We start from the raw sequence: 13,332 nt of genomic DNA on the forward strand, positions 1-13,332 counted from the left end.
CGCCTGAGCAAGAACACACACACACACACTCAATCAGTTGGATGGACATGAACTGATGGCGAGAGATAAACCAATCCAGGATGGGCCAGTGTTCCGTGTTCATTCAAGATGCACCCTTGATTGCCCGTTTCCAATCCTGAATCCCGTGGCCCCCTATGGTCTAACAATGGACAGCCTCAGAGTACCTGGTCAAACAAACCTATTTCATAACCATCAGTCAGACCTTTCAGAAATGCTCTATAGATTAAAAAAATAATGATTGAGGGATTCAAGCAGCCATAAATGGAATGAATGGTTGTATAAACATATTTTACTGCAAAAGCTGTTATGTTGTGACATACCCCCTTAACTCAGACAGTGCAGAATTATACCTTGCTAGAGGAAGAGGAGGAGGAAGGGGGGGGGGGGGGGGCAACATAAGCCCATGTAACCCAATATTGCAAGCTCTGATATTGCTAATATGTGAAATACAAGTAGTTAATTGTCTGCCCTGCATACACAAACAAACATTAAAGCAGTTTGGAAATATAGGCCTGTAAACACACAGATATAATCGGCGGAAATATCAATGATTAATATTTAAGATGAATGAAAACTTCAGTCTGGTAATCCGTTTCTGGTAAACCGGCCCATAGCAGGTTACACATTTCCAAGCTCTCAGTGCTGTATGGTCCTGCCTGACAAATATACATATATTAAAGCATGTTTTTTTGATGATGGCTGGCTATTGTAATTGGCTCTAAGGAAAACACCCCCTAAACTCAAAGTGCAGAACAATGCTCATGCAACCCAAAATGGTTAACACTGATATTACTCAAATTCGGATACAGTTGAACATGTTGTGTATGTTGTTATCAGCTCTAAGGCAAGTGGGCTCAGACACTGAATGAAAACGGTCCTTTTTTTTCCAGTCAAAGGTTCCTCTGTGGATTTGATATGTTTCGCCTCCACTCTTGCAATTACATTAGACGGCCCCGCTAGACTTGACTCCAAATCAATATGGCATCCAAAATCCCAATATGGCTGCCACATTACCATGAAACGGTGGTTTAAACACGTGCATATCTGTGCATGTTTAAAATGAGATACATTTTTCAGATTTGTGTACTGTACTTGTACTCAATAATATTTGTGTGTACTTGAACTATGTTAAGAAGTCAATATTCCCACCATACACATTCAAACACCATTGTCTGGATATACAGTATAAAAAGGAAGTGTTCTGTTGGCATGGCAACACGAAGCATTCCAAGACACGAGCATCTTTGAGAATCAGTGAGGCAACAGGGAGGCTCCAACGAAAGGAAAGAGAATCCAACCCTGGACTCTGACACCCTCTCCCTAGCTCGACAACTTGCCCCCACTGTGATATAACTTTCCCCCACTGTGATATAACTTGCCCCCACTGTGATATAACTTGCCCCCGCTGCGATATAACTTGCCCCCGCTGTGATATAACTTGCCCCCACTGTGATATAACTGTGCCCCACTGTGATATAACTTGCCCCCACTGTGATATAACTTGCCCCCACTGTGATATAACTTGCCCCCACTGTGATATAACTGTGATATAACTTGCCCCCACTGTGATATAACTTGCCCCCGCTGTGATATAACTTGCCCCCGCTGTGATATAACTTGCCCCCGCTGTGATATAACTTGCCCCCACTGTGATATAACTTGCCCCCACTGTGATATAACTTGCCCCCACTGTGATATAACTTGCCCCCGCTGTGATATAACTTGCCCCGCTGTGATATAACTTGCCCCACTGTGATATAACTTGCTGTGATATAACTTGCCCCCCCTGTGATATAACTGCCCCCACTGTGATATAACTTGCCCCCACTGTGATATAACTTGCCCCCGCTGTGATATAACTTGCCCCCGCTGTGATATAACTTGCCCCCACTGTGATATGCCCCACTGTGATATAACTTGCCCCCACTGTGATATAACTTGCCCCCACTGTGATATAACTTGCCCCCTGTGATATAACTGTGATATAACTTGCCCCCACTGTGATATAACTGTGATATAACTTGCCCCGCTGTGATATGCCCCACTGTGATATAACTTGCCCCCACTGTGATATAACTTGCCCCCACTGTGATATAACTTGCCCCGCTGTGATATAACTTGATATAACTTGCCCCCACTGTGATATAACTTTGCCCCGCTGTGATATAACTTGCCCCGCTGTGATATAACTTGCCCCCGCTGTGATATAACTTGCCCCCACTGTGATATAACTTGCCCCTGCAGGGAAAACTCCACCCCATCATTAGTCTATTATTGATACACTATATTTCCATTTTTGTATGGCAGCAATCAAGTTTTCAAGATATGTAACTTTCGAAATACAGAAATACAGCTGGTGTGATGCATTTTGCATCATATTATGCAAAATGCTGCACTGATTGCTAAGACGCAAAACACTTTTGGTACTACACTGAGTGTCTAAAACCTTAGGAACACCTGCTCTTTCCATGACATAGACTGACCAGGTGAACCCAGGTGAAAGCTATGATCCCTTATTGATGCCCCCTGTTAAATCCACTTCAGTGTACTGTAGATGAAGGGGAGGAGACAGGTTAAAGTAGGATGTTTAAGCCTTGAGACAATTGAGACATGGATTGTGTATGTGTGTTTTTCCACGCTCATCAGTTTTCTGTATGCATCAAGAATGGTCCACCACCCAAAGAATATCCAGCCTACTTGACAGAACTGTGGGAAGCATTGGAGTCAACATGGGCCAGCATCACTGTGGTGCCCTTTTTTGCCCCTTAGTAGAGTCCATGCCCCAACAAATTTAGGCTGTTCTGAGGGCAAAAGAAGGTGCAACTCAATATTAGGAAGCTGTTCCTAATGTTTTGTACACTCAGTGCATATCAACAATGGACTAATGAAACAAGTACCAAAAGATCGTTTTTGGGTGAAGTTCTCCTTTAAGTCGCCTCCTTACCATTCAGAATTGAGCTTTGATTAATTGCTAGTCCAATACGTCTGCCTGAATCCAACAAGGCCTTCTGCTGGCTCACTGCATTTGTGATGCACATTGGAATGGTTCGATGCACTCTTATCGTGTTTGGGTTGAGCCGGCACATTGCTTCTTCCCGACAATCATGTCCACCGTCCTGGCTGTCTGCCCTGGAGTTGCAGTGTTGACTTGGCGTCATCACGGTGTGTGGGTGAAGGTGCAAACCACACACGACAAGCGCATAAGGCAGGTGTTCACTACAATGATCCAACCCAACCTGACAGTCAATGCCATCTTATTGGGCCTTCATATGTCATAGGAATTGCACCTCTCCAATGTCAGTGCCATCCTTAACCTCCCAGAACTCTCATTGATAAGCCCACTCCACAATCAGTCTGCTTCCCAGGCAGTTACTAGAGACAGAGACACCATGGAAATAGACTGCCACATGTCAGTAGGCCATTCAATATGCAAAATGCTGTCTGGAAATTTCTGGCGTTCACTGTCCTCATATGTACCCATTTTGCTACCAACCCTGGCTGGCCAGCCCATTTGACACCTGTACTGGGCTTTCCTGCTGGGGTGACTCATGCATTGGTCTGGGAATCTGCAGTATTCCCAACATCTCTATAAGGACATATGCCATTTATGGCTAAACAAGATGCACATTGGGATGGTAAAACTTGCTGTATATATGATAGTTTATGTTGGCTGGGGATTGACTGTGAGACAGTTGCTTGATCATCTCCACCTCCTCTGCAAACCTTTTACTGTCCATCGACGCCCAGGGATCATCGTCAAATGTACATGGGTGTGGAGCTGTGCTATGTCCCTCACAACCAACGCTTTTCAGTCATAGTCTATGATCCAGCTACACTCTAACTAACCTCTAAGTAACCTGAGGTTACCGTCACAGGTGCTGTTACTCATCACATCTCCTGCTGGGCGTGCCCCAGTCTAGAACGGCCATACTATCATCCTACCTGACTTCCAAAATGAATATAAAGCCTAACATGTAGGACGTGACCTGCAGGAGTACGCCACAGTATCCCCGGCATCATTCAGGTAGGGATAACATTCCAGTTGTTAGTCAATGGGGTCTCGTTGGTATGCAAGCTGCATCTGCTGATTGCCTACAGCGAAATGGAAACGGATCATCTCAAAGCCCCAATACTCCGCCAGACATACGGGAAGGATAATACCATTGTCGCTACAGCTTGCCCCGAATGACCAGTTAACTGTGCAAACTGGTCAGGCCCCAGAACTACAACCACCACTGGCTACTTTGTCTTCTCACCCTGTTAGGGCACACTCATGTCCTGGTCACCTCAGAGACTTTGAATCAACCTTGCACACTTAGTTTCAGTGAGGAAAATGAGGGATGTATAGTCCCAGTCAAAAGTTTGGACACACCTACTCATTCAATGGTTTTTCTTTATTTTTTACTATTTTCTACATTGTAGAATAATAGTGAAGACATCAAAACTATGAATTAACACATATGTAATCATGTAGTAAACAGAAAAAAGTGTTAAACCAAAATATATTTTATTTGTTAGATTCTTCAAAGTAGCCACCCTTTGCCTTGATGACAGCTTTGCACAATGTTGGCATTCTCTCAACCAGCTTTATGAGGTAGTCACCTGGAATTCATTTAAATTAACAGGTGTGCCTTGTTAATAGTTAATTTGTGGAATTTCTTTCCTTCTTAATGCGTTTGAGCCAATCAGGTGTGTTGTGACAAGGTAGGGGTGGTATACAGAAGATAGCCATATCTGGTAAAAGACCAAGTTCATATTATGGCAAGTAGAGCTAGAATAAACAAAGAGAAATGACAGTCCATCATTACTTTAAAACATGGGACCCTGGGACTAAACACCTCCCTCTGCAACTGGATCCTGGACTTCCTGACGGGCCACCCCCACGTGGTGAGGGTAGGTAACAACATATCCGCCATGCTGATCCTCAACACGGGGTCCCCCTAGGGGTGCGTGCTCAGTCCCCTCCTGTACTCAATGTTCACCCGGGCATGACTCCAACACCATCATTAAGTTTGCCGATGACACAACAGTGGTAGGCTTGATCACCGACAATGATGAGACAGCCTATAGGGAGGAGGTCAGAGACCAAGTTCCTCTTTGTCCACATCACCAACAAACTATCATGGTCCAAACACACAAAGACAGTCGTGAAGAGGGCACGACAAAGCCTATTCCCCCTCAGGAGACTGAAATGATTTGGCATGGGTCCTCAGATCCTCAAAAAGTTCTACAGCTGTACCATCGAGAGCATCCTGACAGGTTGCATCACTGCCTGATATGGCAACTGCTCGGCCTCCAAAAGCAAGGCACTACAGAGGGTAGTGCGTACGGCCCAGAACATCACTGGGGCCAAGCTTCCAGCTATCCAGGATCTCTATACCAGGTGGTGTCAGAGGACGGCCCTAATAATTGTCAAAGACTCCAGCCACCCTAGTCATAGACTGTTCTCTCTGCTACCGCACGGCGAGTGGTACTGGAGTGCCAAATACCCCCAAGCCATAAGACTCCTGAATAGCTAATCAAATGGCTACCCAGACTATTTGCATTGCCCCACCCCCTCTTTTACACTGCTGCTACTCTCTGTTTATTATCTATGCATAGTCACTTTAACTCAATTACCTCGACTAACCTGTGCCCCTGCACATTGACTCTGTACCGATACACCCTGTTTATAGCCTCGCTACTGTTATTTTACTGCTGCTCTTTAGTCATTTGTTACTTTTATTTAAAAAACTGTACTTATCTATTTTTTACTTAACACTTATTTTTCTTAAAACTGCATTGTTGGTTAAAGGCTTGTAAGTAAGCATTTCACTGTAAGGTCTACACCTGTTGTATTTGGCGCATGTGACAAATACAATTTGATTTGATTGATTATTGCGGGTGTAGCGAAATGCTTTTGTTTGTGTTGCTCTACAACATCCATAGAGTACGACCCTGCATCACACAGGAAGCGGTACAGGTCCTATACCAGGCACTTCATCTCCTGTCTGCACTACTGCAACTCGCTGTTGGCTGAGCTCCCCGCTTGTGCCATTAAACCCCTGCAATTTATCAGGAACGCTGCAGTCCGACCTGGTGTTCAACCTTCCCAAGATCTCCCATGTCATCCCGCTCCACCACACACTCCACTGGCTTCCAGTCGAAGCTCGCATCAATTACAAGACTATGGTACTTGCCTACGGAGCAGCAAGAGGAACTGCCCATCCCTACCTTCAGGCTATGTTCAAACCCTACATCTCTGGTCTCTTGGCCCTCCCCTACGGGAGGGCATCTCCCGCTCAGTCCAGTCAAAGCTAGTCTCTGTCCTGGTACACCAATGGTGGAATAGCAGAAGCTAGGACAGCAGAATCCCTGCCCATCTTCCGAAAACATCTGAAACCCTACCTCTTCAAAGAGTATCTTAAATAATCCCACAGCATCCCCCTTCGGATCCCCTCCTCAAAAAAGATGTTTTGTGAACTAAAACTGTCACTTAACCCCCCCACTAGCACCGACTTTGCTGATAGTTGCTTTATTGAGGAAAAATGTACTTACTATGAGTGAGATATATGGTTGTCTCACCCAGCTATCTTGGACTAACTGTATGTCGCTCTGGACAAGAGCGTCTGCTACATGACTAAAATGTAAATGGTATATTCATAGTTGATATTTCCGCCTATTGTATCTGTGTGTTTACAGGCCAATATTTCCAAGATGCATGAAAATATCCTAATGCTGTTTGTTTGTGTATTTAGGGCAGACAACTGCCTACTTATATTCCACATTTTAGCAATATCAGAGCGTGCGATATTTGGTTACATGACCTACCCCTCCTCCAGCAAGGCATTATTCTGTACTGTTTTAGTTTAGGGGATGTGTCCAAATATCTATCAATTTAACCACTTTTGCAGTAAAATAATTTTACACAACCATCCATTTCATATATGGGAGACCTTGGAGATATGGAAAAACATGGTTGTGTTTTGTTATACCTTGGGTAGGGGTATCAAAAAAAATGTGTGAGGCCTCACACTACTGGCCTGACAAGGTCAATCGGTATATACTGTTCCTGTGTGTACGAATCAACAGAGAAAGTCCATGAATACACAAAGAACCAGTGTCAAAGAAAATGAATGAATTCTTTACAATAACCAAGGTTGAAAGACACTACGCATCTTTGTTTTTAGCGAGGAACAACACAAGATGCTCAGCAGGTGATTTACAACTTGGAGGAGGTACTGTTAAAGTAGCTTTAAATGTACTTTAACAGGCAACATAACGAAGTGGTCTTGAATGCCTATTGAGTTATGAGGACAGAATCAGGGAAAACATCAATGTCAGAATGTATTTCTTTTTTTGTCAGAAAAAGGAGAAGTACATGTCTTTTATAGAGTGTGGATAGTTTGTTGTTAACAGAGAAAGCTCGATCCAAGGATATTTTGATCAGCTTTAATAATGCACATAGATTGTGGCTTCTAGCAATGTAATTGTCCGCATCCTTTCCAATCCCCCATATACGTATATATATACATTTTGTATTTTTGTAAATATATTAAATATATTTTCCTTCTTTATTATTTTCTCGTAACCCTACCACCCCTCCCCTAATTAGGGTAATCTAATAGACAACAATACTTAGGCTTATACTTTTAGCTTACACATACTACAGTATATACATTTTACAGACACAGTATATTTTACATTAGATATCTTTTCTTTCTTTTTTTGTCTATCCAAGGATCTTTCTGCAACAGAACATTCTATGTTCTCAGACACAAAGAAAACCTTGCTGGAACCGGTATCTCAAAGTTAAATACAAAAGTATTCATCTGTTTTCAGTCCTCGGGTTCCTGTCCTCACTTGAAGTTGATATCTTTCTTTTAATGACAGATTAATTTGAGAAAAAGAAGCAAAACAATCTATTGTCGTAATGCTCACTTTTTTTGTGACTGAATGTATCAATTGAAAGCTGACCTATGACCTAACATCAATCAAAATATTGATTGACTAACCTTGTCATTCCAATTGTTTTTAGAAAATAAATAAAAACCTTCACTCACAACTGCCTATATCTTTCACACTAATTATTGTAAACGTACATACAAGGCTGTCTTTTGACGGCTTTATGAATTGAGATGGTCCAGTTTCAGTTGACCCCTTTACTAGACTGTGATGAGGGAGCCAGGACAGCCACATAGTGGCCACAGGGACAGTAGTGCCCGCCCCTGGGAACTCAGGAGTGGACAGTGTCAGCCTGGCCTGAGTGTCCTACCTACCCGACTCAGCAGATCATCCATCTCTGTCACCAGGCTGCCCAGGTTACTGTCGGCCAGCTGCAGGCGCCTCTCCGGCGAATTCTGTGGCGAGAGCATGTGCTGTGTGGAAGACACACACACACACACACACACACACACACACACACACACACACACACACACACACACACACACACACACACACACACACACACAGGGGAGAATGTCAGAATGGGGCATTAGGCAGAAAGGTCATCTACTGTTTAAATCACCATGGGTCTGGGGAGTGAGGTGTGAGCAGAGCCTCGATACCCTGTATTTAACCATCCACCCCAGCCCAATTCATCAGTGTTATGCCAGGAGGGCTCCTGCCAGACATCTCCTCACAGGCCTATAAGGAGCAGAGCACCAGCAGCTGGAAAAGGGCATCTAGCTCAGTGGACTCCAAAAACGCAGCTTGAGCCAATGATCTGGCTTTCCACACGAGGGTAGCAATCAAGTGATGTCTTCATTGGCCCCCCTCACGATGCCCTTTAGCAATAATCTGCATCTTTGTTGTGCCTTATATCTCCAGCTCCATCTCCTCTGCTTTCCGAGGATTTGAGGGAAATGCACTATTGTTATGGCACCACTGAGATGCGTTTGAATGCCACTGTTTGTGTAATATATCACTGTTATATCACTGTTACAGAGTGTGGTGTTTGTGTCTTTGTTCTTTGTGTGTGAGAGAGAGGTGGATGCCGTTAGCTGAACGGAGTGGAGCTATGGTATTGTCTGAAGGGGATATGAGGAGTGTTTGAAACCGGGGTGTGAGCCGGGCTCCACGTCCCGCCCCCTGAGACACTAACAGCTGAGAGATATTTACACAGCACCTTGTCCATGTGGGCAACTTAATCACAACTGATTCTGTTCATCTTAGCAATTCAGTCAGGTACTCACTAGTGTGAGTAAACAAACACGCCAAATTTAATGTAGGCCTCCAGAGACAAACGTGATCTTAGGAATCTAGATATCGTAGATTTGTCTAATACAGGAATATTGTAGTACTCGCTCTTTGGAGCAAAGGTGAACACTAAAGGAAGTGTTTGGGTGCCTTCTATTCACCTTGAGTTCCTGCGTCATGTTCTCAAACCGGTAGAGGACTTTGTAGGGCGGTGGCAGAGGGGTGGTGAGGTTGACACTGGTGATGATACGATGCAGTCTATCCATATCTCTGATGAGGAGCCCGGCACAGTCATCATCGCAGGCTGTAACACACACACACCGACATCAACACGCACACACACACACCATGGCAGTTAGAAACCTCTAATGACGAGTGGTCTCTAATGACACCAATTAAAACCATTAGAGAGCGTTCAGGCTCGTTCAGAGAATCATATAATAATCCCAGCTAACGTGTGTGGTCAGGGTGACACTGAGCTCTGAAGCTGTGTGTGGGTGTGTATATGGGGGACACTGGGACAGTCTCTCATTGGGACACCAAGACACTCTGCTTGGGGTCAAAGGGTCAACCCCAAGGGCATGGGGATGCTAATGGTAGCTTGTTGCCTGGCAACATCTCTACCAAAGGGACATGTACTGTCACGCATGAAAAAAATACTAGTCAGTTAAGAACAAATTCTTATTTTCAATGACGGCCTAGGAACAGTGGGTTAACTGTCTGTTCAGGGGCAGAACGACAGATTTGTACCTTTTCAGCTTAGGGATTTGAACTTGCAACCTTCCGGTTACTAGTCCAACACTCTAACCACTAGGCTACCCTGCCGCCGTATATATACTACAGCACTTACTATAGAATTCTGTAGTAAATTGTAGTATACTGTAGAATACTATATTACACACTGTAGTATCCCTCGATCATGTGTAGTACTTACTATAGAATGTAGTAGTATACTGTAGAATAGTATAATAAATACTACAGTAATGTCTGCAAAAACACTACAATCTGCAAAAACACTACACTTTTTAGTAAACACTACAGTATTTAATTTGGGTATACCTTGCCCATTCCAGTTCTCCATATCCCAATTTGTGCCACCCGTAAGTGAGAAACTTTACACGCCAAGTATATACCATATATTGTGTTCCCTACAGGCTATAGAAAAAAGCAGAAGCTCTGAACTATCTGTTCAGACCCCAGTCCTACCTGCCTACAGTTTATGGAAAATGTGCTAGTTTTGTATTTTTCCAGTAGGCCTCCACTTCTATGTCAAAGATAGTCAAACAAAACACTATAGTAAATACTATAGTAATGTCTGCAAAAACACTACAGTAAATACGACAGTAAACTACAGTGTGTAAAAATATTACATGAATTACTACAGTATATACTACAGTTTTATTTTACTACAGAATTTATTCTATAGTTAACTATGAATACTACAGTATACTACAATAAATACATGCCCACAAAAACATTACAGGTGATACTACACTAAAGTCGGCAAAAATTATACTGTGAATACTATAGTATTTATACCATAGTATACTATACACTTTCATGTGGGGTATGTACAAGGGCGACTATGTTAGCACTGGAAAAGAGGACAAAGTCTAGGAGAAGTGCTTTTTAAATCTGAGCGACATGGTGGAACGGGTTGAACCCCAGCTTCCTCCTCCTTCACCTTGTTTAGTTTAGTTTCATCCCATTCCCCCACACACACCAGCGCTCTTTCAAAAGACACAACCACTCTTTGAAAACCCTTCAAGGTAGCCGTCCTCTATCCTCTACGCTTTAGGCTTTGGAGAATCCTGGAGTTTCTGTGCTGGTTTGAGATTAGACAGGAGCAGCACTGGGGGAAGGGATCTCGAGCGTGAAATTTAACACAGTGTGAAACGGCTTTTGGCAGCCCATTATGAGTGTTCGACATGCCACAAGCGACGAGAAACAAAACACACACAGTACACACACGCACACACACCACTACAATCAACAAGCCATGTGTGAATTTATCATATTCTTCGAATTTCTCCTGAATTTTGCCACATAAAAAATTGAGTTGAGAAATTAACATGTCAGAAAATGATTTTTTTTTTATAGACCCGCTGTTATACAGGAGGAAGGCCTGACAATCCACACAGTAAGAGAGCACACATCCTGTGAATGTGAGAGTTTGTCATAAAACACTTCAAAATGCACACACTGCATGAAATACATGCAAATCCTGTTACCCTCCCCAAAGGCAAGACAACATGCAGCAAATCAGTTTCACCTGAATCATCTGACATACTGTATCTAACAAGCAATGGACTACCATCACTGCTTCAGGAAACCTGCTAGAGTCCACGACTGGAAACAGCTAGACATTATTTCAGATAGTCAGCTTGCCAGGTTAGTTGGCACCGTAGCCTACAGAATTGAATCTAAAACATACAGTACAATTCATTGCCTGAAGTATGATAACATGTAGTCTCAAAGAAATTACAATAATTCAAGCGCAAACAATGTTACAAATGAACCTTTGATAACTTCGACTTATTTTTTGACAAATCTAGAAATAAAAAATAATAAAAAATATATACCCTCTTTGTTTACTTTGGGATTGGCACTTGGGATAACATGTTGTCTGCCGTGGGATATATATAATATAGCCTGTTGTACATTGTCTCCCTCGGCCCTGCCAATTGCTCAAAGCAAATGATCGGATTTTAACCTGGATTGGTTGATACCAGTATCAGATAAACTGAAAGATATTTACACTGAGCTAAATTGAACTCAACTGATAACTAAACCAACCTGCCCCAACTTAAAACAGCCTGAAAAATCTACTCTTTCTGACAAACGCCCCTCATAAGTATACAGCCATTGGAATCTTTGCTAACGAGCTCAGTGACCATCGTCTTCATTAGAGATACTAAACTACCAACATTTTGTTTGCGCATTATTACAAAAATACATTTTTGAACTTTCAATAAGCAACATTTCCTGTATGACCTGGGGTTGCATGATTGGGTGTGTCCTCTCTTTTTAACTGGATGTCATAAGGTGAATGCACCAATTTGTAAGTCGCTCTGGATAAGAGCGTCTGCTAAATGACTTAAATGTAAATGTAAATGTTAACTCTGCTGCAGATAAGCATGCCCCATATAAAAGATGAAGGGTAAAGGGCAGATCTAACCCATGGTTTATGCGCTCTGGATAAGAGCGTCTGCTAAATGACTTAAATGTAAATGTAAATGTAAATGAAATAAACTTAGCTTGGGCTAAGGCTACTATTGACTGATTCTATCTCTGACTAGCAGTCCTTTAGACATTTGAGAAATAGATGTCTTACTCTGGTTAGAAAAGCAAAGTCAACATTATTCTTGAATTGTGTATCTGAAAGTGGGGAAAATTCCAGCTAAATTCTGGAAAGTGGTAAAAATGTAATTCCACCTCCTCATTACCCCAGCAGGTTATGACAGCCTCTGGTACCATAACAGACAAAAATGAAAGTTGTGGTGCTTTTTATGACCATTAGGCCTCAGCTGGCCACATATTTGAAATAATATTTTTTGAAAATACCTCAAGTTCCACTAAAGAAAGTCCTTTATACACCTCTACACAGATAGCAGAGAATGATGCACTTCCAAGCACTCACTCTTAAAAAAAAGTGAACCATTTTATGTCAATGCTGTACTTGTACTAAGTGCCTTGCAAAAAATGTATGTACAAAAATTCACAGGAGATGAATAGCTTGATCCCTTTTTACTGCAGCTTTCTGCCCCCATCATTATATAACCTTTGACCCACTTTTTTTATTCAAAAATTGCTTCTGGCGCTATCTCTAAGATCTGGAAGGCGACCCATGTCCTCCCCCTTCACAAAGGCCTTCTGACCTAGATAACTTTTGCCCATATCTAAACTATGTTGCCTTGCAAAAATATTACAATCACTGGCAAACGCTCAGCTAATTTTTTACTTTTTAACTTCAAATTATATTCTTAATGTCTGGTTTTAGACCGAGACATAGCACTGTTTCAGCAGCTACACTTGCCTTTGATACTGTCAACCATCACCTACTCATTCCAGGCATCTTGCAATTGGTTTGGGAACTATCTATCAGACAGGACACCATGTGTGCTTTCTGAT

The 13,332-nt window shown here is 42.6% G+C and overlaps 1 protein-coding gene across 6 annotated transcripts in view; it reads right to left on the bottom strand.

Moving 5' to 3' along the window:
* lama2 (laminin, alpha 2) overlaps positions 1-13,332 on the bottom strand; it is a 138,774-nt gene that overhangs the window by 24,931 nt on the left and 100,511 nt on the right. For all 6 annotated transcript variants that reach the window (XM_065026395.1, XM_065026400.1, XM_065026399.1 and 3 more), the window contains 3 exons: positions 9,363-9,505; positions 8,280-8,378; positions 1-3 (listed from right to left, as the gene is read on the bottom strand). The exon at positions 1-3 is cut by the window's left edge and continues 109 nt beyond it. In XM_065026395.1, the coding sequence (XP_064882467.1) occupies positions 1-3; positions 8,280-8,378; positions 9,363-9,505 (245 nt within the window). The remainder of the gene's footprint in view (positions 4-8,279; positions 8,379-9,362; positions 9,506-13,332) is intronic.

Source organism: Oncorhynchus nerka, linkage group LG13 (genome assembly GCF_034236695.1).
Source record: "Oncorhynchus nerka isolate Pitt River linkage group LG13, Oner_Uvic_2.0, whole genome shotgun sequence".
Classification (NCBI taxonomy): domain Eukaryota; kingdom Metazoa; phylum Chordata; class Actinopteri; order Salmoniformes; family Salmonidae; genus Oncorhynchus; species Oncorhynchus nerka.